We start from the raw sequence: 23,091 nt of genomic DNA on the forward strand, positions 1-23,091 counted from the left end.
CAATGCAGGGTCTGGGACCCTGGGATAGGGGGTCATGAACGATGTCTCCTAGGATAGACTCAGTCTAATTATTGTTGTTACCCAAGTTGTTATCCAGTACGTTGTTAGGAAGTTACCCAGATTGGCAACTAGTGTTTGGAATTTAAACTGTGTTAGGATTCTAGTTAGTGTCGTCTAGAATCTAACTGTTAGTTCTGCTTTTGTATGAGACACTTGTTGAGACTTAGTCATTTTCAGAAAAGTGTGACTTAGAAATATTTGACAGTGTCAGCACTTAGAAATTTTTTAAAGAGAAGTGTGAACTTAGAATATTTTATGGTGTCACTAGTCAGCACTTAGTCATTCTAAGAGAAGTGTGACTTAGAAATATTTGACAGTGTCAGCACTTAGAAATTTTTAAGAGAAGTGTGACTTAGAAATTTTTGACAGTGTCAGCACTTAGAAATTTTTCAAGGGAAGTGTGAACTTAGAATATTTTATGGTGTCACTAGTCAGCACTTAGTCATTCTAAGAAAAGTGTGACTTTAAGTTAGAAATTTTTGACAGTGTCAGCACTTAGAAATTTTTCAAGGGAAGTGTGAACTTAGAATATTTTATGGTGTCACTAGTCAGCACTTAGTCATTCTAAGAAAAGTGTGACTTTAAGTTAGAAATTTTTGACAGTGTCAGCACTTAGAAATTTTTAAGAGAAGTGTGACTTAGAAATTTTTGACAGTGTCAGCACTTAGAAACTTTTCAAGGGAAGTGTGAACTTAGAATATTTTATGATGATAATGTGATGTGCAGTGGATTGTAGTTTAACATCTTATGAAGACATGAGGTGGTACCATAGTAACGTTAGTGCTCTTTGCATTTGAATACCGAATAGGTTACACAGATATAAGTGTAGGTTGTGATGAGTGTTGGGCAGATTCCCCTTCCCCTTCCCCCCCCCCCCCCCCTTTCCCTTTCATTCCCTGATGAGGCGAAAGACTGACGGCAGATTCTACAGCTTGATGAGTGACGTGTTACCATGCCAAACCAGCAGTTGTGATGTTTGCAGTGTCAGAGACTGGGTTCGAGATGAAAGACAAGTTTGATGCTTTAGCTGAAGGTTGAGTCTCGATGATGCTGAAACTACAAGGGCTTAGCTGCAATCTGGCAATTGATGTCCTACTCCTAGCGTGATGTGGTCATGGCAAGCTGCTGTTCTTTCCTCTTCCCCCCCCCCCCCTTTTCCCTCCTTGTGTTTCTGTCCTTTCACTCATTACTTTTAATAAATTTAACAAGTGTCATAATCGAGTGTGCCTAGGGCAGGCCTGACTAGTGCACAGTAACGGTCGAAGTGCTGATTTAGTGTCAGAAGATGGTTATTGAAAGCGGTGTTTGTGTCCCACCAGTGATAGGTAGGAGTGTGACCCACTTGATGTCTATGCTATCACCGAGTACCGGGTAGTGAGATACCTAGGTTGCAGGGTCTGACACCGACAGAGTGAGTGCAGAACTTGCAAGGAACTGTTGACAGGGCCTAGAAATGTATCTGTGGTGTGTGTGCTGGTTAAAATCCCGGCGGGGTGAGATCCGGATAGTGTCATGAGACTAGTAGAAAGACGCGTGTTATTTATTCTTGTTGTTTGCGTATTTTATTGAGCCGTGCTTTATAAAGGAGAAAACCAAGGAAGACTGCTTGCAGTCTAGATTTGGAGACAAATGCCAGGAACAGAGCTAAGTAACATCTAGAATGGAGGACCGGTAATTCAATTTCAGTTAAAGACACTATAAGTATAACCAAAAATTGATAGAATCTAAGTTCACACAGAGTGTAACGTTAGTAATAATAGCACTTTATTAGAAAAGTGGTCTAGTATTAAGTTAGTATGAATATGTAAGTAAAGAAACGCACTCATACTTCTCCTAAAAAGGTAATAATATAAGAATTGGGGCACAGAGTATAAGTATCAATACTAGATTTTCTAAAATGGAAACAATCCGTGTGTAAATGTTTGAACTGTACAATACTGTAAAGTGTACAGACCGTCAGAGTATTATATGTAACCACACTTTGCGACAATGTACATAGAAGTTTGGAATTAAACGTTCAGTGTTGTTGTGAATTCAATTCCTGCTTGAACAGACTAGTTACAAAGAAAGTCAAGTGTTGTGTGACGAATGACTGAAAGTCTGTTTAGTGATCTGTGGTTGCAGTTGTGATGTGTGAAGTAATCTAAGAGTAGCAGTAGAATAAGACCATCATCCCACGACCGTGTCCATATACTGTGGACAAACGAACCCGTCATCGACGCTCGAGCCAGTTTAAGTAATCAGTTTGATAGGAACTTTGTGACTGAGAGAGAAGGGATTACTAGTAGTTAGGATACACTGTAGGAATGCCAGAATGTGGGTGCCGCAATTTACAAGTGAAATGTACATGACAGTTAGGCCTGTTGACCTTACGCTCGAGAGTGGTTGTGAATGCTTAGCATGCCAGTCTGACTGTGTGTGTGCTGGAAACACGTGTGGAGAAATTGTCGCTGTATGGAGTGTTGTGGTGCAATGACTGAAACGTGCACAGCTGACTCGTGGTATTTAAATATCAACACTAGCTATTCTGACAGTCACGATTATGCACAAAGACACTAAATATCGAATTATCAACTCACCTATATTATGCTGAATGCTTGAATGATGAGATTGTTAGAAACTTGGCATAGAAGTCTTGTTGAAACAGGAGATTTTAGTGCAAAATTACGAGACTCACTGTATTCGAGTGCTAGTAGTAATGGCTTAGTAGGACTGTTTGGCGGTCAAGTCAGTTAGCTCATTTGCATGTACGCACTTTCAACCAATAGCACATACAGTGTGATAGTGGCATTCAGGGTCGATTAGGCACTTACAAAAGGAGCTTTCTGATTGGTCAGTGTTTGTTATGAATAGATTCTAGTTAATCTCCCTCTCTCTCTGTAGTTCTGCTGACAAATAAGGAAGTTATGTTGTTGGCAAGGCGTGGTTTACCTGAACAAACCTGGTGGCAGCATTACCTTCGAATGAGTGATAGTTGATGAGATTTGATTGATTGAGCTACCATTACGGAGATCTAGCCTTGTTACTGTTGGTGGCAGATAGGACAAATCTTTTAAGATCGCCACCCCAAATTGGTACATGGTCACGATCAAATACCGTTACAATACCATCGGATCAGAATCTAGAGATTCCTCTGCTTTTAAGATATGCAACCAGATTGATCACGTGACAACCGGCCCTTGCCATCATGATCGATCGATGGGGGGTCTCTGGCATGCGATGTCAATAGGTATTGTGTATGTTATTATGACGTGGAGACATTAGCGCAATTTTGTTGTTTTTAACACAAATGTAGATGTGTGTGTGTGTGTGTGTGAGTGTGTGTGTGTGTGTGTGTGTGTGTGTGTGTGTGTGTGCACGCACCGGAAATCAAATATCATACAAATATACTTTGCCTTGAGAAATTCTGGTTAAAACTATGGGCAGGAGGTGACTCCAAAATAGTACTATTCACTGTGGGGCGCGTCCCCGAAGTAATAGTACACTGTCTTGGATGCTTCGAGGCAGAGTATTTGTTTTAAAATATTTTGGGTCAAAAATCTTAACATCAGAAGGGGAACTGTAAGGTGAGAACTTGTGTGGTGGATGCGATGGTGTGGAGGGATCCTACACTGACCATACGAAGCAGCGCGCGATGTCAGAATTGCTTTGTGATTCACAATGATTATTGTTTTGTTAGAAATTGTTACACATCACATGCATGACAAGTTGACGGTACGATGAAGCAATGCGCGATGTCACTGTTTTGTGATGTCACAGTAGCTTTGTTAGAAATTGTTGCATTTCACAGAGTGAAGAAACGAAGAAGTGCGCGATATCAGAATTGTTTTGTGATGTCACAATTGTTTTGTGGCATCAATCACAAATAGTGTATACTACAGTATTTGGAAAATGTCGTCATAAAGAGTGACGTCATATTGCAAATAGTATGCCATGGTGTAATTCTGGCATAGCTGAAAATACCGATAATCACGTGAAACTCATTCAACCAGTCACTAGAGGGTATTTTTTATCCAAAGTACAATATTCTTTATAGGTCATTTTGTCTCTTACAGTGTTTTATGTTACCGTTCATTTGGTAATATCTTCGCTGTCATCTTGAAAACATTCCTCGTCTAACTAAGCATGACATGAGTGTGGAGGTAACCTATATCGTTCTGTTAGAGATGTAATAAGTTTAAATTGAAGAGATACAAATGAACGCAGCTCTATAAATGCATTCATTTTCTTGAGTTCACGAGTGAATTTAGACAGTTTATTATGACAGAGTACCCACGATTTTTTTTTCTTTAATTTTCCCTTTGGAGACCGCAGAGAAACTGAGATTTTTTTTTTCCTTTCATTTTCCCTTTGGCGACTGCAGAAGCGATTGTGGCGTGATCAAACGTTGCACATAACCGCTCAGGTAGCGTCGCCCGACACGTACTCTTCGAGAGAGAGAGCAACGGAAGACCCGTATATGCTGAGCAAACAACGTATCGACGATACGCCATTCGATCGGCCGAAAAATTTATGGCGGCGGTGATCGGTCTACGAAATGTATATACGAGGCGATGATTGTTTGTAAATTGACAGGTGATATATTATCAGATTTTGCGTGGAAAGCGGCAGCTTGCATGCTAGAGCATACTTTGGAGGTCTACGCCTGCGTGTACGCATGATAATTTATGTAGGGCCCTGTGCTGATTTCAAACCTAATTTCACTGACTTATTCCAAACACAAAATGCGGATACTGCTGATACTTATGAGGAAAGTAATAGCGATGGAACGTAATGAGCATGATTGCATTCTTAAATGTATGCAATTACATGAATACATAATTGTATACACTTGATAATCTCTGCTCATGTAATGTATTACATGTATATACGTATATGTGAGTATAAGAATATACAACTGAAACTTATGAGAGAAAGAAACACATAACACATTGATCGTGCTTTTAATGCTCATCTCATTTGTGTTCATGATTTTTCGTTATGTAAATTTATAGTTGAAATAGACATTGCTGATTTAGGATAGTGATCGCGTACAAATAAAACCAAAGAGAGAGAGAAAGAAAGAAAGAAAGAAAGAAATTATGATGGAACGTGAAACTATAGTTGAAATGTATAGTCAACGTAATCTTGGGTGTTTTCCTGTTTTCTCTTGTGGTGACAAGACCGGTAAGAGCACCATTTTTTATATCCTTTATGCAAATTTCGTTCGATATTACCATCGTGTGCACAATAAAACGAATACAAACAATGATTCCTATGTAGATTCATAAAAATAAACAAAAAAAATATATAAAAAAAACCTACAAGTATGTAGGCCTATGTCACAGTATTTATACAGTATTATACAGTAAGCCTGTTTTCCGTCATGGCATGGTTTGTTCAGTGATGTAAAAAGAAATCGGTCTTTTTAACATGTTTATGTTATTTCTGTTTGAAAAAGTTACAAAGCCTTTGTGTGTGTATGTATGTTTGTGTGTATGTGTTTATTGTTCCCATATAAAATAAAACCGAAGCTCTACCTTATTCACTCATAAAAGTGGTGAATGAACATGCCGTTGTGAGTGCAGGGGAATAATTGGTAATTAGAGACAGGAAAAGCACAATGCCGGAGGATATGAGATCGTTTTTAGTACTCTTAACTTTCGCCCGAATACCCTTGGCTTTATCCCTCAATCGTCACCAGCTGCTCTCTTAAATTTGAGATTAGATTTACGAGAGCGTTTGAAATTACACGACAGCCTACAGCTGAGCATTATTTGTTTTTTGAAAAAAGAAACAAAAAAGAGAATGATTATACGTAAGTGAAACACCCTGGTTTATGTAGGAACACACTAGCACACATACATAGCCCTACTTTTTATTTCAAATGATATTTACTCACTTCCAATCAAATAATACAAGAAACATTAATTCACTTTTTTATTGCACAACACATTACTGTACATACATAAGATGATAATTATTTTAATGATAACTGAAATAACCATACATTTTCATGTTTCAATATAACAAATAAAATTGCGATAGTACAGCAATTACCGAAGAAAATAGAATGGAAGTATATTATATCTAAAATATAAATCCCATCCCCTAAAACAGTTTTCCCTAGGTAACCTAATATCCTTACTAACCATAATATTATACTGTTTTACTATGAACTATATCCCCCAAAAAACAACAACAAACAAACAAACAAACAAACAAAAAGAAAACACTCCGCCCATATGTAATTACCTATCCTTTCCTTTAATACACACAGGGGCGCGCGAGCGCAAACACACACACACACACAAGAAAGATTGATACAGAGATAGATACATCGTAACAGAGTTTTGTTTACTATGGACTAACAACAGCATGCGGTCGGTCGAGATCTCGCAAACCAATCTCCTGCTGCGATTTGCCTATAAAGAGAGTCAAACAATGGAACAGACCTCGGTAATCCATTATGCATTCGTTGCCATGGTAACCTTGTCCATAAATCCCTCTCTTTAATGTAGAAATAGTGCGTGAATGATTTGTAACACTACCAACATTTTAAAAAAGCTTTACCAATACACATGACTTCGATAATCTTCTCTAGATGCCATATCCAATGATATCAGAGAGCGGGATTTGTTTTACTCTCTACAGGAGGGGACGGCATGATAGCACACAACATTGCTCCCGACTTCAGAGCACTGTAACTTATGGCGGCCATAACTGGGGGTGGGGGTTTCGGGGTTATGCGATAAGCCAGGTGCGTTGCTATAGGCCCTATATCAGTGCATAAATAATTGTCTCTTGCTATAGGCGTACTTGAAGCCCCCAGTTAGAAATTACCAGAAAAAAAACCCAAACCGAGTTGATCTTATAGTTTTACTTTAGGAATGTTTGGCTTTTGGTCTGAGCCCGAGCCCGAGCCCGAGCCCGAGCCCGATCCCTGGGAATTATCTTCGCTTCGTTTCGTTTGTTTATTTCCACTTTATTGTAAAAAAAAAATAATGATAAAAGCAGATACAACGCAGACAATACACTTTACCAGCTCTACCTCACAATCTGAAATTAAGCCTTTCTTTAAAGGGGCCGTTTAGTTTTGGTTGAGCCTAAACTTCAGGTTTTTATCATTTTTTGGTGAGATAGTGAGAAACCTCTTGTGAAATATGAAAGAGCATGTAATTCCAAGAGGGATTTAATGTTTATTTGATGAAAATTGGTTTTTAAATGACCGAGATATCCAAAACAGGGAATCCTAATAATGTGTGGAACCCACATTTTATTACGATCGTTTTGTTTTACTTTGTTTTTTTGATGTTTCAGCTATTCCAATCCCAATTTTTATCAAATACCCTTTGAATTCCTCTTAGAATGGTATGCTCTATACTATTTCATAAGTGTTTTCTTGGTATCTCGGAAAAAAAAAAGTTTAAGCCTAATTGTCATCTCCACCAATACTGTACTTTTAGAGTCGATGTGTTATGTCAGATAAACAGAGAACTTAACAAAACGCCGCAGAAGCCTTGTGGGTGAAAAATCCTTTAGAGAGCATAAGTTGCAAATTATAGGCACAATCAATGAATTGCATTAACACATGCGCAATAAAACAGAACACACATCGTATCACACACTGCTGGATGAAATTGTGAAAATATTAGGTGATCAGTATTTAAGCAAGAGAGAATAAAAATTTGATGTTACAAATTTTTTTTTAAATGAAAGGCAGATGATACATAACCACCGACTGAGCTTTGAACCTCGACTTTCAGCACATACACGATTACATGAGTTCATTTTACCCGAGTTCAGTGTCCTATTGAAGCCCATTCTTGCCCCCCCCCCTACGCACACACGCACATATACCGCAATCATTATCACAACCACCACCTCTATACTACTTTACGTTGGACAATTTATGTGACCATTAGACACCCATAAAGAGCATAAAAGATACTCCATATAGTAACAATTCTCGTTTGTGTTTTTTTTATGAGTTGTTTTTGTACAGATGGAAATGTCCTTATAGAAACAAAACAATAAAATTTGAAGTTAAAAAAAAAGTTCCTATTTTTTACGACAGACACAGCCCAGATGAGACTCAAATGACTTGAGTAGCAAAAGGATGGCCCCCCCCCCAAAAAAAAAAGCCAAGAAAGATAAAAGACGTACCCCTCTTAAAAATGTCATTGATACCTATATCATATAGGTATTGCTCACACAGTTTGGCAACACAAGTCAAAAACTTGGCATCTTAAAGTCATACCAGGCATGCCAGGTAGTAAAATGAGGACAAAACTTCAAGATTAAGTTTAAAGAACTTTTACCACTCTAACATACCTGCTTACCTTCATAGCTCTAATAGTCTATCAATAAATGACCCGCTATATCACAAGTTTATTAAAGAAAAATGCGTCAAGTAGTAAATGGAGGACATAATTATATCCATAACAAGTTTAAAGATGTGTTATCACTCTCAGAAATTTTATCAACCTCACAACTCTTAATCCCTCAAATAATTCAATATGAAAAGACGAAAAATGGGTGCCTTCAAATAATTTCATGGTGAGTCATATCTTCCGTGCCTTTTACGTATATTCTCAAATTATTCATCAGTAGTACGGTACTCGATGGTACAGGGATTGTCAATTTATTTTTTTTTTTAAGACAGAAAAAGAAAAGATCCCTAATAACTTCGCCTTTAATAGAAAGGATGTTTTGCTCTCATACGTATCATATCATCTAACCCACTGCTATAACCATACAGAACACTGAAATTTGGTAATTTTTTCTGTATGTTCATGATGTTCGCCTGTGTATCGTGTGTATGCATGCGTTATCTTACATTTCATTTGAGATATATGTGTGTGTGTTTGCATGCTTGTGCGTATGTGCATTTTTTATAAGCTGCATTGAAAAAATATTCTAGACATATATACCTCTATAATAATCACTGCAGCATTGAGCTTCCATGTTAAATTGTTTATTGACTGGGTCAACCTGAACCCGAATGAACCCCTTCATCATTGTCAGTATTCAATCAAACCTTGTAGACGTAGATCACAATCATGATTACGGCATTGGATTTTATGGATCGTCGGGCAATTTTGACATGTATTACACCGCTTTTAAACAGAAAATTATGCATAGACATTGACGACAATGAAGATAAATGTAATCGTAGTAATCAAGGAATCTCACATTAAAAAAGCACGCTCATCTCACACTATTATATTCCGTATTCACCACTTTCTTTCCTCATTCACCCGTTGTACCATAAAAGAAACATTAGTGACCACAGCATTTACAAACAGGCTAAGTGGATACTAATTTCTTATAATGTCTCGCCATAATGACGCTGTCCAAGGCATTTCATCATGTTGCGTGGTTGTTGAACAGCCCAGCACTGGTAACTTAACAATGAAGACTCGATGGAATGGAAATAGATACAGCCAGGCCAATGTTATATTTGTGTATTTATAGGATCGGCGCATATCATACAAAGCGACGGTGATGTACATGTGAAACTCGTGACGTACATGGAGGGATTGCATTTGATTGCCCTTTGCTTTATTGCCTCTGGAGATTATTTCAGAGCTATAGAGCTATTAACAATGCAAGGTAAAACGATCATGAAATCTGACTGTTATTATTTTCCTCGTTATCTGCCTCTTATCTCATCTCTTCTGCCACCCCCCCCCTTATATACCTCTTCCTCCCCCCCCCCCTTTCTCTCTCCCTCTTCCTCCCTGTCCCCTCCTCCCTTTATTCCTTTCTTTCTTGTTATTCTCTTTCTATATTGTCACTCTTTTTTTGTAATTTCCCCGACCAAACACGGATCCTAGTTCGAGTCTGCATTACCATGACGACGCCCAGCGCAAACACAAACGGCGGAGTGGGCGGACAGCAGCAAAATGGCGGGAAAGACTCGTCGTCTGCAACCAAGGTAGAGGCGCAGCAGCCTGGCAACGACAAAATGGCGAAGACGGCGCAGAAAGGAACTGTAGAAAATGGCAGTGCAGCGATGCAAAACGGACAAAAGAACTCGCAGAGGTAAGCGATTTATTTCTTTCGAGTTTTTTTTTCTTGTAATGTTGCATACGGTGATGACTGCAATAAACTACAAAGAATTAAAGTAGCAAGCAGGTGTAGTTATGAAGACTGCATTGATGCTATATAAACCAAGTTCATAACATCATCTACCTCGGTTAGATATTACTCTTGTTGTGATTGGTAACCTAAAATCCCGTTGAATCAAATCGACTTCATTCGAGTCTTTGACTGCTGAGTAATCGTCATAAAGTGATCAGATCAATGTCAGACACAATGTCCCACAGTGTGTTCACAGTGTGGTCACATAGTCGACTATGTGAAAACGCTGGAATTTAACAGTGTGGAGATGATTTCACACTGTGGTTTGGTTTTCACAGAATGTTCAAAATGGTAATGTTCTGAGTCACACTGTTGAAACGCTCGAGTTTATCAGTGTGAAGAAATTTCACACTGTGTTCACATTGTATTCACATTGTGTTTACACTGTGTTTCGCACACTGGGACACTGTGTTCTTCCCAGCAGGGATAAGCGATGCATAAGACGTTCACGATAACTGCAAGGGGGCTAGAAATGAAGCGATTCTTGGGTTGCGTGCTTGTAGTACTTAATGACTATAAAGCGCTGTCGTGCTTGCATTAAATCAAATTATATAAAATGCTGCTCCTTTTAAGAGTTAATAAATCACTTAACCAGCTGAAGATACCGTGATATCTGCAGTTAATGACAATGAACATGAGAAAAGAACGACATGGCGCTTGAGTCATTTACACATGTTAGAAGAATACTCATCACACTCTAAAAAGCCGTTTGGTTTCTTTGCATTCACTTTCATCGTTTATACCTGTTCTGAAAGTACAAACACAAAAATTGTAGGAAAGCACCCCATTGTCTTATTGCATGAAGAATCCCCAACAAAAATATGTACAGTTCTTGCGGTTGTGTAAATCTCACCAATATTTGAACGTGCTTCCTGCTCATGTATACGTTCAAGACACTTTCTTTAACCACTGTTTAAATTCACTCTCAAGCCAAAAGCCGTGTAAAATTCTGGCTCCCAAGTAAGTATTCGTGCTTTTGATTTTTGATGATTTCGAATGTGGTGTTTTGTTGTGCTTTGTTTTGCTTATTTTTTTTCGGTTTTCCATGGCATGATGGTTTTTATCCTCAAAAGTAAATGTGATAAATCCTAGTCCTTTTCCCTATTTTCTCTCAGACTTGAACAGCCTAGTGCAATAAATAACAACAAGACATGAACAATAGTATGAACCGTATTAGATTCATTTTATACTTAACATTTCTCCTGTAACTATTATGGTTATCTACAGTAAACAGCATTTTTATGGATGCTCTTCCTTGACCGTCCCGTTTCTGTTGTTTTTCCATACATTTTTTTCTCTGTCACTTTCCTTTTAAATGTTCATCTCCATGATGATTCTACATCCATTGGTTGTCCCCCCCCCCCTCCCCCACCGCCATCACCACCACCACCACCATCACTATTATCATTACCATCACCACTACCACCATCACCACCACCATCACCACCACCATCACCACCATCACCACCACCACCACCACCATCACCATCACTATCACCATTACCATCACCACTACCACCACCACCATCACCATCACCATCACCATCACCACCACCACCATCACCATCACCATCACCACCACCATCACCATCACCACCACCCCACCACCACCACCCCGCCACCACCATCACCACCATCATCACCATTACCATCACCACGACAACCTGCTACAACTCTCCTGTGCGTAATGCAAACTCAGAATGGAATGCATGCATGGGAGTATCGCAATTTTCAGGTTGACCGTTAGCAATGACACTCTTGGGCTCATTAGATCGACAAATTTCTCTTCTCTTGCTCTTGCTAATTATTGGTGTGTTTTTTTAATCTGTATGTGTCGTGTTAATTGACACGAAACCGTCTGTTATTGCTGCTTCAACTTTGATTATGATAAATCTGGCTATTCCTGATGCTATTTATAACTCTGCTGATATCACTGCTGCCGCTGCTAATAATTATATTTTGTAATTTCCACCACAGTAATCGAGGGTGACCATGCAACATATCTGTTTATTGTTGAATTTCTGAAATTACTGTTACTGAGATATCGTTATCATTGAATAATCCCCGTTTTGAGTGTTATTTATGCCATTAATGCTTTCGTTATTTCGATTTTCAGTGTGATTGCTGCGTTCTTTACTCATTGTATTATTTCGCAACATTTCCATGATTTCTTGTTCAGACGTACATGCTTTCAATACCTGACTTCGGTATTATACTATTTATCATTCCGTTATCCTTCATTGTTATCACATTTTAAATCTCCATAAAGATTACTATTTCACTGTCATACTTAGTATCTGCTGTCCTCTATGCTCATCAATTATACCATTGCTGAAGTTGGTTTGAAATTGATTTCAAACTTGCAGTACAATCCACGTTACGTACAAATTCACTTTAATCAACAGACGGTCCGAATGTTCGACTTTTTATCGAAATTGGGCTTTAGCTGAGAGAGTTTTGGTGTATTGCAACGCAACAAAATGCTTTATGTAAAGGATACGAGATATTCTTAGTTTCATTTTAGAAAAAAAACAACAAATGTGGTCATTTTGAGCGCGTGTGTGTAAATCATTGGGATTCTTATTGAGCTATGGCATCATCATCTCATGCCATTAACATACTATATAATGTGACTGCTATATCAAAGTTACTCCTTATACTGGAAACATGAAACAGTCATTTGTATTCCCTTGCCTTCAAATTTTTACTTCATATTTAGCTGGAACTTGTGGAGTTTAGTTTTCTCAATAAAATCAATATTTAGTATGATGTAGGACTGAATTTTATGGTGAAATCTACTACTTGTCTTTGTAACATCAAATAGGGCCTAAGACTGAGATCTAACACTCTAGTGTAATCGGACGAAGAGAAAACAGAACAAGACGGGATAACATTTTGGTATTTGGGGCAAGGGATGTTACGGGTAATGCTCATGGTTGGATCAAGCGAGAAGCCACTTGTGATTTTTGTCTTTTGTTTTTTAGTTTGTTCAGAGCTTGTTTGTTCGTTGGTTCGTATGTTAACGTTGTTGTTGTTGCTGTTGTTGTTGTTGTTGTTTGTTTGTTTGTTGTTGTTGTTGTTCCTGGAAAGGGCCAAAATTTGGGGAGGGGCACTCAAATCTAAGACGTATTTTTCATCTCGGAGGTAATGGGCTAATATTCATATGCGTACTATTCTGACAGACATCAAAATAGATTTTCGTGCTTTCCTGTTCATTTAATCTACTTGAGCCTATTTTTATGTTGTTTCTCACGTTCGATCTCTGATTGTAAAATCGCAGAAAGAAAGTCAAGAAAGTGAAAAAGTACCGCTTGGGACTCGGCGTGATCCAGCAGCCAGGCTACGGCAAGCTGGACGGGTTCAACCCCCGGGTCGGCCTTATCACGGGCATCCTCCAACTCGTTCTTTCCCTGGAAGCTGTGACGTTGGGGGCGCTGCAATTCTACTTCCGATCCGACTCATCGGACATTGTCGACGCGCTCTACGTGTGGCCGTCGGTTGCGGTGCGTGTCACTAAAGACTTGTTCGTTTTGATAGTAAATTTCGCCAGGATATTAAATCCTGTATGGACGCACGAATTCTTGGAAAGTTCATTTAGTCTCGGTGTCGCCCGTAATCGGATGTAGCATGGATACAATACACAAAATACGATGCTTGAATAATTTAACGACAGTTATCACTCTCTGTATCGTCATATTACTCTTTCATAAATCCAATGTGTATGTCTTCTTCTTTCTCTTCTGATCTTATTCTTGTTTTCAAAATAAGAATTATTGTAGAGAGAGACAAAGTGAAGAAAACTCGCACCTGAACCTTCACCCCTCTGAATGCTAGTAATATCTTTCTTTCAAGAATTATTGTCATACCATACGGAAAGGAATATGTGTTACTGATAATGTAATCTAATGTAATCGCTGTCAATCATTACCATCATTGCCGTCATTTTTAATGTTGCTGTGGTCATTGGTGGTAACATTAATCATTGTTAGCAAAAATACGTGAAAATCAGCTGCAGCTATCGGCAGGTCTCCGATAGAGGGCGCCTTTGACTTACTGTAATACAGAGACTCCAACTCTCCCGTTTTCGACGGGAGATCTCCCGCCGAAAACCCATTTTTGCAAAATCTCCCGTTCTCCCGTGTGAGATCTAATTTCTCCCGCCCTGGCTCTTTGTCTCCCGTTGGAAGGGATTTCTTACTTATTTCTATCGTATGTTGAAAAAATAAGCCTTAGATAGCACAAGAGAGCATCTAGAACCCTAGGAACTTCGCGCTTCGCACACATCAAGTTGGAGTCTCCCGTTTGCTAGGGGTTTCAGGCGGGAGAATCTCCAGATCAGAAGGTGCTTTGGGTTGGAGTCTCTGGTAATATCGCTTAATGATTGAGGCAGCTGATAAAATCATGGTGAAATTTCTTTAGTGAATAATGTTTCTTTCGAAGTCTAGAAAGTGGTTTATTCATGTTTTACAATCCATGCTGTTATTAAAGTAATTGGTGAAAAAAAGTAGTAACAGAAATCCCGCAGAATAGTTTAGATTTTTGTATAATGATAGAGCAGTAAAATGCCAGAAACGATTAATTCTCTTCTCGAGAAAGTACACCAGGAGATATTGAATATCAGAGAAAAAAAAATGGTCTGTAATTTTATCCTTTTTTTTTAACACTAAATCCCACTTAACTCAACCTACAGCTATGCATCCTATGCGGAATCTTTGGAGCGTGGTCTTACACTAGAAACACGTGTGCGGTAAGTTATAATCATGTGGAATGCAACATTCTACACCTCCCCTCCCCCCTCTCCTTGGTATCAGGGCATTCTACATATCCGATCACTGTAAGTAGGTTGCCTATCAATAAATGGGCATACATGGAACAAAAATTAATGGTAAAATATCGGAATGGTAACCCAACGTCCACTGGTGTCACTGCGGATCATCGGAGGCTTGCTTTGGAAAAAAAAATATTACGAATTGGACACTGACAGACCTGGTCAAATCAAGAGAACTGTTCTGTTATACCGGTATGTGATATTGTAATCAGACAAGAGATATAATGACATAAAATTCAAATGTATATATTTCAAGGTATATATATATATATATATATATATATATATATATATATATAAAGAAGAAGGAGGCTCGAATATGCCATCTGTAGTTCCAACCTGAAGGTTTTTATTCACAAGATTTTTAACCCGCCTCGGGCCTTCGTCAGTGTAGTGTATACTAGGGCAATGATAAGTCTCAAAGATCAGTAGAGAGAATCTAAAATTCATGTCTAATTATGTTAAGAAAAGAGCAAATATAATTATGAAGAACTTGAAACCTTGAAGTATGTTTCATCTCCCTCGTCAGGTATTTCTCTACATGATTGTCTCCATATTCGCTTGTCTGATGTCGTGTATGATGTTCGGGCTTGAGGTCCGGTCTTCGATGAGCCTCGAGAAGAACTGCCGCTCGACAACGTCGACTGCAACGACGACAACGAAGATGACAACGACCTCAGATATGATGACAACCATGTCGTCGAATATGACGGAGATGTCATCGAATGCTATGATGACGACGATAGCATCGGATGATAACGTTACAACCACGATACCGGACACTGGCACCTCTAGTGAATGTCAGAATTACGTAAGAGCCAGTTACGATTAAAACTTTGTGTGGGACTTTCATGCTACTCAGGTTAGGTGACTAAGAGCACAACCTGAATTATGCTTCTTTCGCGACTGATGACTTTTTTTTTGCCTTATATACCTCGTAAATCTTGATTCGGTCATCATTTATCGTCACCATTACTGTTGTACTCATGTAAAATATTGTCAGCATTATTGGTACCTTTTTCTAATCATCTTTTTGTTTATTGCCACTGCATCATAATAATTACTGTTTTATTTTATGAGGTTGTGAGAAGTGTGACGGACGAGTGCATCGTGCACTGCCATTTTATATTAGCCAGAAGGAGTTGGAGTTCTTCTACTAGTCAATTATTTTGAAAAATGGGAATTGGGTAGGAACCGAATGTATAATATTGATTATAGTTGCATTTGAGTATATGAATATAAGAACGACCCAAGTCCATGGAAGACCATTTCGAGTAAACTAAAAAAAAACCTTCATATCTTTTTTATTTGTCCAATAATATTCTATTTAACTGTGATGGGCAGGCAACATTGTATATACAAATTAGAACATATATTATTATGACAATTACCATTTACATTAATTGTGGAGAGGCCATTTTGTGTTGTGGACTTGGGTCGTTCTTTCATTCATATACATAATATTCTGCTATAGAGATGAGGGAAGGATGAGAGAGGGCGCTATAATATGAATATAAGAATGACCCAAGTCCTTCATTAACTCATTCATTTCAGGCACTTCCGGGGGTAATTAGGATTTATCATTTATACACAAGATGAGTCCATGCATAAGCTACAATTTCCCATGTCAAACTGATTTTGGCCAAAAATTGGACTAGGGTTGTTCTCAGGTCTTCTTTAATTGCATGTATACCCTGTATAATTAGCTTGTTATTTAGACATAACGTACAAAGAAAAGGTGAACTGTGCGTAGGGTACGGATTTCATTCCAGTTACAGTGGCAAATAACGTAAGAAAAGCGCTTTGAGCATCAGGACGCTCTTCTAACATGTAATTTTCTTCGCCATTCATGTGTTGTTGTTTTTTCCCCTTTGTTTTCTTAATTTGCCATCCTCTATATGTTTATTGATCTTTCTTCTTGTTGTTTTAGTAATCTACATTATCGTCTTTACCGCCTTTGCCCATTCGTTGCAAGCGCTGTTGCTGCAATTCTGAGAACTCGATAAGCGCTATGACATGAGGATTTTAAGTTGGAGTAAGTCCTCCATCTTCCGAAGAGGATCGAGAAAACTGCCATGGAAAGCTACAAAACAAAAAAACAAACAAAAAGCAACCTATCACCTCCTCATTCTTCCAAGTTTTTTTGTGCATATTACAGTTATCGCATACGTATAACATAGAGCATACAGAACTGAAGCACATGAGGTGCGATTCGGCTACTAACGCTTTTTTAGTTCTGATGTAAACAAAACAAAAAACAACAACTACAAAACAACAACATTAATATCACATTATATTCTTTTCTTGTCTCCCGCATTAGGGATTAAACATGGCAATAGCCGTGATTCTCGCTATCATCGCCTTTTTCGAAATCCTGATCTCCTTCGTCGCAGCCCTCCACAGTTCAAAGGTCATGTGTAGCTCCAGTGTCCACATGAAGGTAAGTTCACCTGTCACGTAGCCTTGCTTTACCACGTCCTATATTGTTTGAGTGTAACGCTATTTTTACATGAATGGCAAGAGTATCCACCTTGGGGAAAGAAATAAACCCATCGCATTCTTTACCAAGATTCGTATTTCTCTGTCATGTCTGTGACCACTGAACGGATTTAATTGGGTTTTCTGCAAGATGTAGGTAGCAAGTTATAGTTTCATACCCTGAAATAGCATCTATTTATTACTTTTTGGTTATCAATGCGTAAAGTCCGTTTGTATTTCATTGGGAGGGGGTGGGTGGGGGACATAAGGGCATTATCTTCTAGCAGTCTAGAGTTAAAGTGAACATCCAGAAAATGTCAACCTTTCGCTGATCCTCCTTGCGATTTCAGTTTGTAGACGAATGCCTATCGGATGATGACGATGAGGAGCCACCGCCAAATGCCGGACTGCCGCAGATCAGAAGTGAGCATAATCTTTACATAGCCATTAAAGGCATAATTTACCATTTACAGATGAAACAAAAGCCAAACATTAGTGCTTCAAAATAGTCATAAAATGTGAGTTAGGTATAAAAACAAACAATGTAAAAAATTGAACCAATTTAATCGATGTTAAGTATTGTTGAATATACAAAATATGAAGAACAGTTAAAGTAAAAATGTTTCCAGACTAAACCGTCTACAGTTTTGGTTTGATGAGAGAAAATAATGATATCTCCTTATATCTTAGGCTTTATTGCAAAAATCTTATATGATAGGATGTTTAGTGATACAGCTGAACTGCACATTTGCATCAAAAGTGATATTTGGAACATTTTTTTTTAAATCACTGCTCCCAAAGGTAAATAAGACTTTTAAGAACTACTGTAATTATAAAGAAAGTACATCTCTGAAAGATGCATTAATACACAAATATGACAATTGATGTAGTCAGGGGAGAAGGAATAAAATTAGCTGACAAAGTAGGCATTATCATAGAGCAGTACTGTTGAGGGTTTGCCAATACCGTCTAGAGAGGCCATGGCGGACGATGGTTGCACAGAATCTGTTGTTTAATACCCCCGTCACACTAGAGGCGGAATGAGCCGGAATGCCGTTGGAATGAAAATTCTTCCTGCATTCCTGCATATTTGAAGTGCATTCTAAAAATTCTGACGACATTCTGAGTGTGTTCCAAACATTTGGGCCCATTCTTGTGGCCAGCCCGAATGTTTTACACAGGCTTAAAACATTCGAGGATCATTCAAAGTGGAGAAATATCGATCTGCATTCGAAGGGTATTCTAATTGGACTCTGATTGCATTCTAAATATTCCTACGTAATTCTAACAGCATTTGAAACAATCTGACCTCATGTGAGGGAGAATCGGAACGGTGCTGCACCTCAAATTCTGCCAAAATATATCAAATGTTCATACAATAATCCATTGGTTCAAGGAACTAATGGCCATGACTTAGCTCGGTCTGCCTCACGATCCAAAGGACCCCGATTCGATTCCAGAGTCTCACTGAGCAATGTTGTGTGTAATCATAACGTCCCCTCTAGTAAGAGGGAAAACATTCTATATACCCCTCAGATAGGACATAAAATGGAGGTCCCGCGTGTGAGAGAGTCACAACCCCTGCACTTAAAGAGAGTCACAACTCCTGCACTTAAAGATCCCGCTTCATCTATTCATCGCAAAGAGCAAGGTGTTTAACCCGGTGAAGTGGTCCTGCGTTACATCCAAATGGACCCCATGGAAGACCAGCTATTGCAGCTGAATATGAGCTATCCAGCTATCGTCTCAGGTGGAAGTAAAACAAACAACAAACAAACAAACAAAAACAAAAGCATTTGTCCAAGCTCTGTAGCCTCTGCTTTTTAGCTGATTTCGATAAAAAGAAACCATTTGTACCTGGATGTAGGCCTACTTTAAGTCAAAAGTAACGTGCATCGGAAACACAACATGTAGAAATTATCCTCATGGCGTAATCTGGATCCGTGTGTCACATCGAGCGGACTTATTTGACTATTAAAAAGAACTCAAAGACGTAATTCCTTGTAGAATCCGTATCGTTTGACGTCGTTTATTGGTTTTATAAAATATGATATAGATCTTCCTTTTCTCATTCTTTTGCCGAATAGTAAAATACTAATACATTTTACCTCTTTCAATAATCACTGTAAATATCAAAGCCATATTTCCATGCATATTTCTTTTGCTACACTCTGCAGGGCACAAAAGAAACAAGTGACATCACCGGACTGGGCATAGACTTCAAGATGACGTCATCGTGGGAAGCACTTTTTTCGAGGGAAAACTGAACGATTTTTTAAAAACCATGTCTCCATGCACATACGTTCACCTCGAGTGAATAAAAATTGGAGGTATCAGAATTTTGAATACGTATAGACTAAAGTTCTTTCAAGCTCTCGCTACCTGTGTAGTCTTTCCATCAGACGTCCCTTCGTCTTTCGTTGACGCATCTTTCCATTGTCAATGGCGCAAGTGCATGCTCCGTGGACAAAAAATACGTCATCCAATGGGGCGACACGCGGATTCTTTCCTGCTCGGTTGCCGCACTTCGTAAGAGTGATAAAATTTTTGGCACCTCAGAAGCACTAAGAATGTTACGATCTTTTCGGCCTACGATTTGAAGAAGACTTACGAAAGACAATAATTGTATGGCCTAGTTACGACTGACCATAATGCTCAGTGCGCTACACATATCTCGTGTAGTGCGCGTGTGGATTAACGGAGAGTAGGCCTACATACACTTACATACTTTTCCCTTCGTAATCTGGCGTTTAATTTTCGAGGATTTAATCAAAATAACACGCACTGAAATATTATTATGCATGAGGTTTGCTTTCGAATCGATTCACTATAGTACAGAAGGGCAAAAATCATTGCTCTGGTTAAAGGTCCTGTTTACCATTGATTTAAAAAATGTTCAAGATATCACATTTGATGCATGTGTGTAGGTCAGTTGTATTATAAAAAATCCTACCATATAAGTATTTTGCAATAAAAGCTAAAATATAAGGATATATCACTATTTTTTCAATAAACGGTAACTGTAGACGGTTTAGTCTGGATTTTTTTTTTTTGATATAACTATTTCACATTTTGTATATTTAACAATACTTACCATTGATTATACTAATTCAAATTTTTACATAAAAACAGGTGGGTTCTATCCCTAAATCACATTTTATAACTATTTTGAAGTACTAATGCTGGGTTTTCATTTCATCTGCAAATGGTAACTTATGTCGCTTACTTACTGTGTACTAAAAATGATTTCCATGTGTTATTTCAAAAGGAAGTATGTTAGTAATTTATTTAAGCTATCTTCATCTAAGTGATAATTATGACACTCATGACACTAAGAGATTAACGTAGATTTTTTTCAGATGAGAAAATGGTGAAAGAGGATTAAAAAGTGATGTGTTTTGATGCAATTTCCGCTGTCAAAAACTGTATCTTTCATTCTTGAAGGGAATATTGTAGTTTTGTGTCTTTCGTTTTTTATCAAGGAGAATACAACTGAGAAATACAGTATACAAGGATAATCGTACTTAGCGGGATCCTCACCTTTTTTCCATTATATTTGAGCTTTTTAATCGAAAACCAACAGCCATGAAAAAATGTGATGCCCATTTTTTTTTTTTTTTTACAAGACCGCTAGAGCATTGTTCAGATGCCGATATGTAACTGTTTTCTGATGATTATCTCTTATTCCAGAAACTCAATTTCATTTTTTTTTATTCATCGCATTTGATTATAATAAAACTGCTGTCAGGTTGTGTGACAGCGTATTTCACAATTAGTATAGCCTTTATAGGAAATATGATTGTGTACTGGTATGTGTATAAACATATTAAAAAACGTATGAGACTGAGATCCATTTCTTTAAAAAGTAAATTCAAACAGAATGTAATAAATTTTCTATGACCATGACCATAGCTTCTTCATATTACTCTCAACCGAGCTGTGGAAATTTCTCACTTTTGTACTTGAAGTGCTACTTCTACCTCACTGATATAAAAGCTACAAAACTTCAACGCTGTTCAACAATACTATTTTGCGAAAATTGAAGTTGTGAATGTCCTACGCGTTCGGTCATCTAAACTTCATATTGTGTATTGATTCTATGCGTTATCCACATCTACAAGGTCGCTGAAGTTAAAGCAATGTGTTAAACAGCTGTACCATTATACTTTGTATACAGTGTTTCATGACTCATTACTATTCTTTGCAGCAATAAAATTGTGATTCTCGTAAACATTCGCACATGTGCCTTGTCAAATTTGCCTTCAAGGTGTTCTAGGATTCAATCGAGTTTCAGTGAAGAACTAAAGGTACCAATGGAGAGTTCGTCATCAGGTCACTAATCCACAATGCTTTACCTACTGTACACTAAAGAGATTCACAAAGTGTGGTGAATCCGAGTTAACAAACATTGGTAACATGGAGCAAGTAGTCTAATGAGAGCATTTTAACATAATAGTGCCATAGTGGAGCTTTATTTCAAACCCTTCGATCTGACTATAAGGTCGATGATTGAATAAGAGTTTTCCTTGATTTGATATGATCTGATCTGATCTGATTTTGACTTGGTTTGATTTGATTTATTCACAAAATGCATTAGAAAATGAAATATACTCTACATTGACAGTTAAAGGTATACAAATTCAGTAATTGTTTTTTGCTTTAACTATTTCCATTACACTCGTTGATTATCAGATCCAGGCCTATGCTCTGTCCATATTTGAACTATATCACGTAAGGTTAACCTTTGCAAATGAGGACTATCGACATTACAGGAACCTATGGAAATTTAGATCATTCTTATTATGTCACAAAAGAATATATTATGTTTTCTTCTAAAATGACATTACAATGTTATCCGAATCTTAATGAAGCAGATCATTATGTTCAGATCAATTAGGTATTCATCCTTCGCCAGAGTATCATTATTAATACCTATCCTGACACATTAAAGACATTTGAATTAACGTGTCAGTAACAGCATGCATACCGATGCATCATTTCCTAAAGAAAAGTGTCCGTTTATTGTATCCGCAGACAAGTTTTACATGTGTCGTAAGGCGTGATTTTGATCAGCTTACACACGTTACAGGTGAATCATTGAAATTAGTGCAACCAACAAGGTATGGAACTGAGGCTAAATAGAGTGTGAGTACATAACTGTGTTGAAGTCATTGCTATTGCAAACGGTTGAACTGTCACGACATTATTCAAAACGCAGCATTGTTAAATAGACTGCCACCCCCATTCTCAACTGCGTGAATAACTCATGCAAATACATTTCAGCGCAGCTTTTGGCCACGGTGAAATATAGCAGCTCTTAAGTCAATAAAAATCGTAGTTCTGCACTTGAGTCAAGATTGTTTTCCAGGCCCTAGCTATAACAAACAAAAATAATGGTCAAATTTATTCCTATTGAATCTTCAACTGAGTCTTCAGTGAAAAGACATTGTCAACGATACTAATGTTCCACTTCACATAATCCGCAACATAGGAGACTTCGACAAACTAACCAGCTTGCAGTGGCAGACGCGTGCGGGATCGGACGGAGCGACGTGCTCACTTCTACTTGCTCTTCTTTACAAAGGGATCTCGTAAATCTG

The 23,091-nt window shown here is 38.1% G+C and overlaps 1 protein-coding gene across 1 annotated transcript in view; it reads left to right on the top strand.

Moving 5' to 3' along the window:
* The window catches only part of LOC140239564 (uncharacterized), a 59,905-nt gene extending 38,181 nt beyond the window's left edge, over window positions 1-21,724 (top strand). Inside the window, exons 2-9 of the mRNA XM_072319396.1 lie at window positions 9,879-10,086; window positions 11,116-11,145; window positions 13,466-13,688; window positions 14,876-14,932; window positions 15,543-15,824; window positions 17,334-17,453; window positions 17,842-17,914; window positions 19,669-21,724. Coding sequence (XP_072175497.1) covers window positions 9,896-10,086; window positions 11,116-11,145; window positions 13,466-13,688; window positions 14,876-14,932; window positions 15,543-15,824; window positions 17,334-17,453; window positions 17,842-17,914; window positions 19,669-19,688 — 996 coding nt within the window. The 5' untranslated portion in view covers window positions 9,879-9,895 and the 3' untranslated portion in view covers window positions 19,689-21,724. The remainder of the gene's footprint in view (window positions 1-9,878; window positions 10,087-11,115; window positions 11,146-13,465; window positions 13,689-14,875; window positions 14,933-15,542; window positions 15,825-17,333; window positions 17,454-17,841; window positions 17,915-19,668) is intronic.
* The last annotated feature ends 1,367 nt before the right edge of the window (window positions 21,725-23,091 follow it).

This window comes from Diadema setosum, chromosome 16 (genome assembly GCF_964275005.1).
Source record: "Diadema setosum chromosome 16, eeDiaSeto1, whole genome shotgun sequence".
Classification (NCBI taxonomy): Eukaryota; Metazoa; Echinodermata; class Echinoidea; order Diadematoida; family Diadematidae; genus Diadema; species Diadema setosum.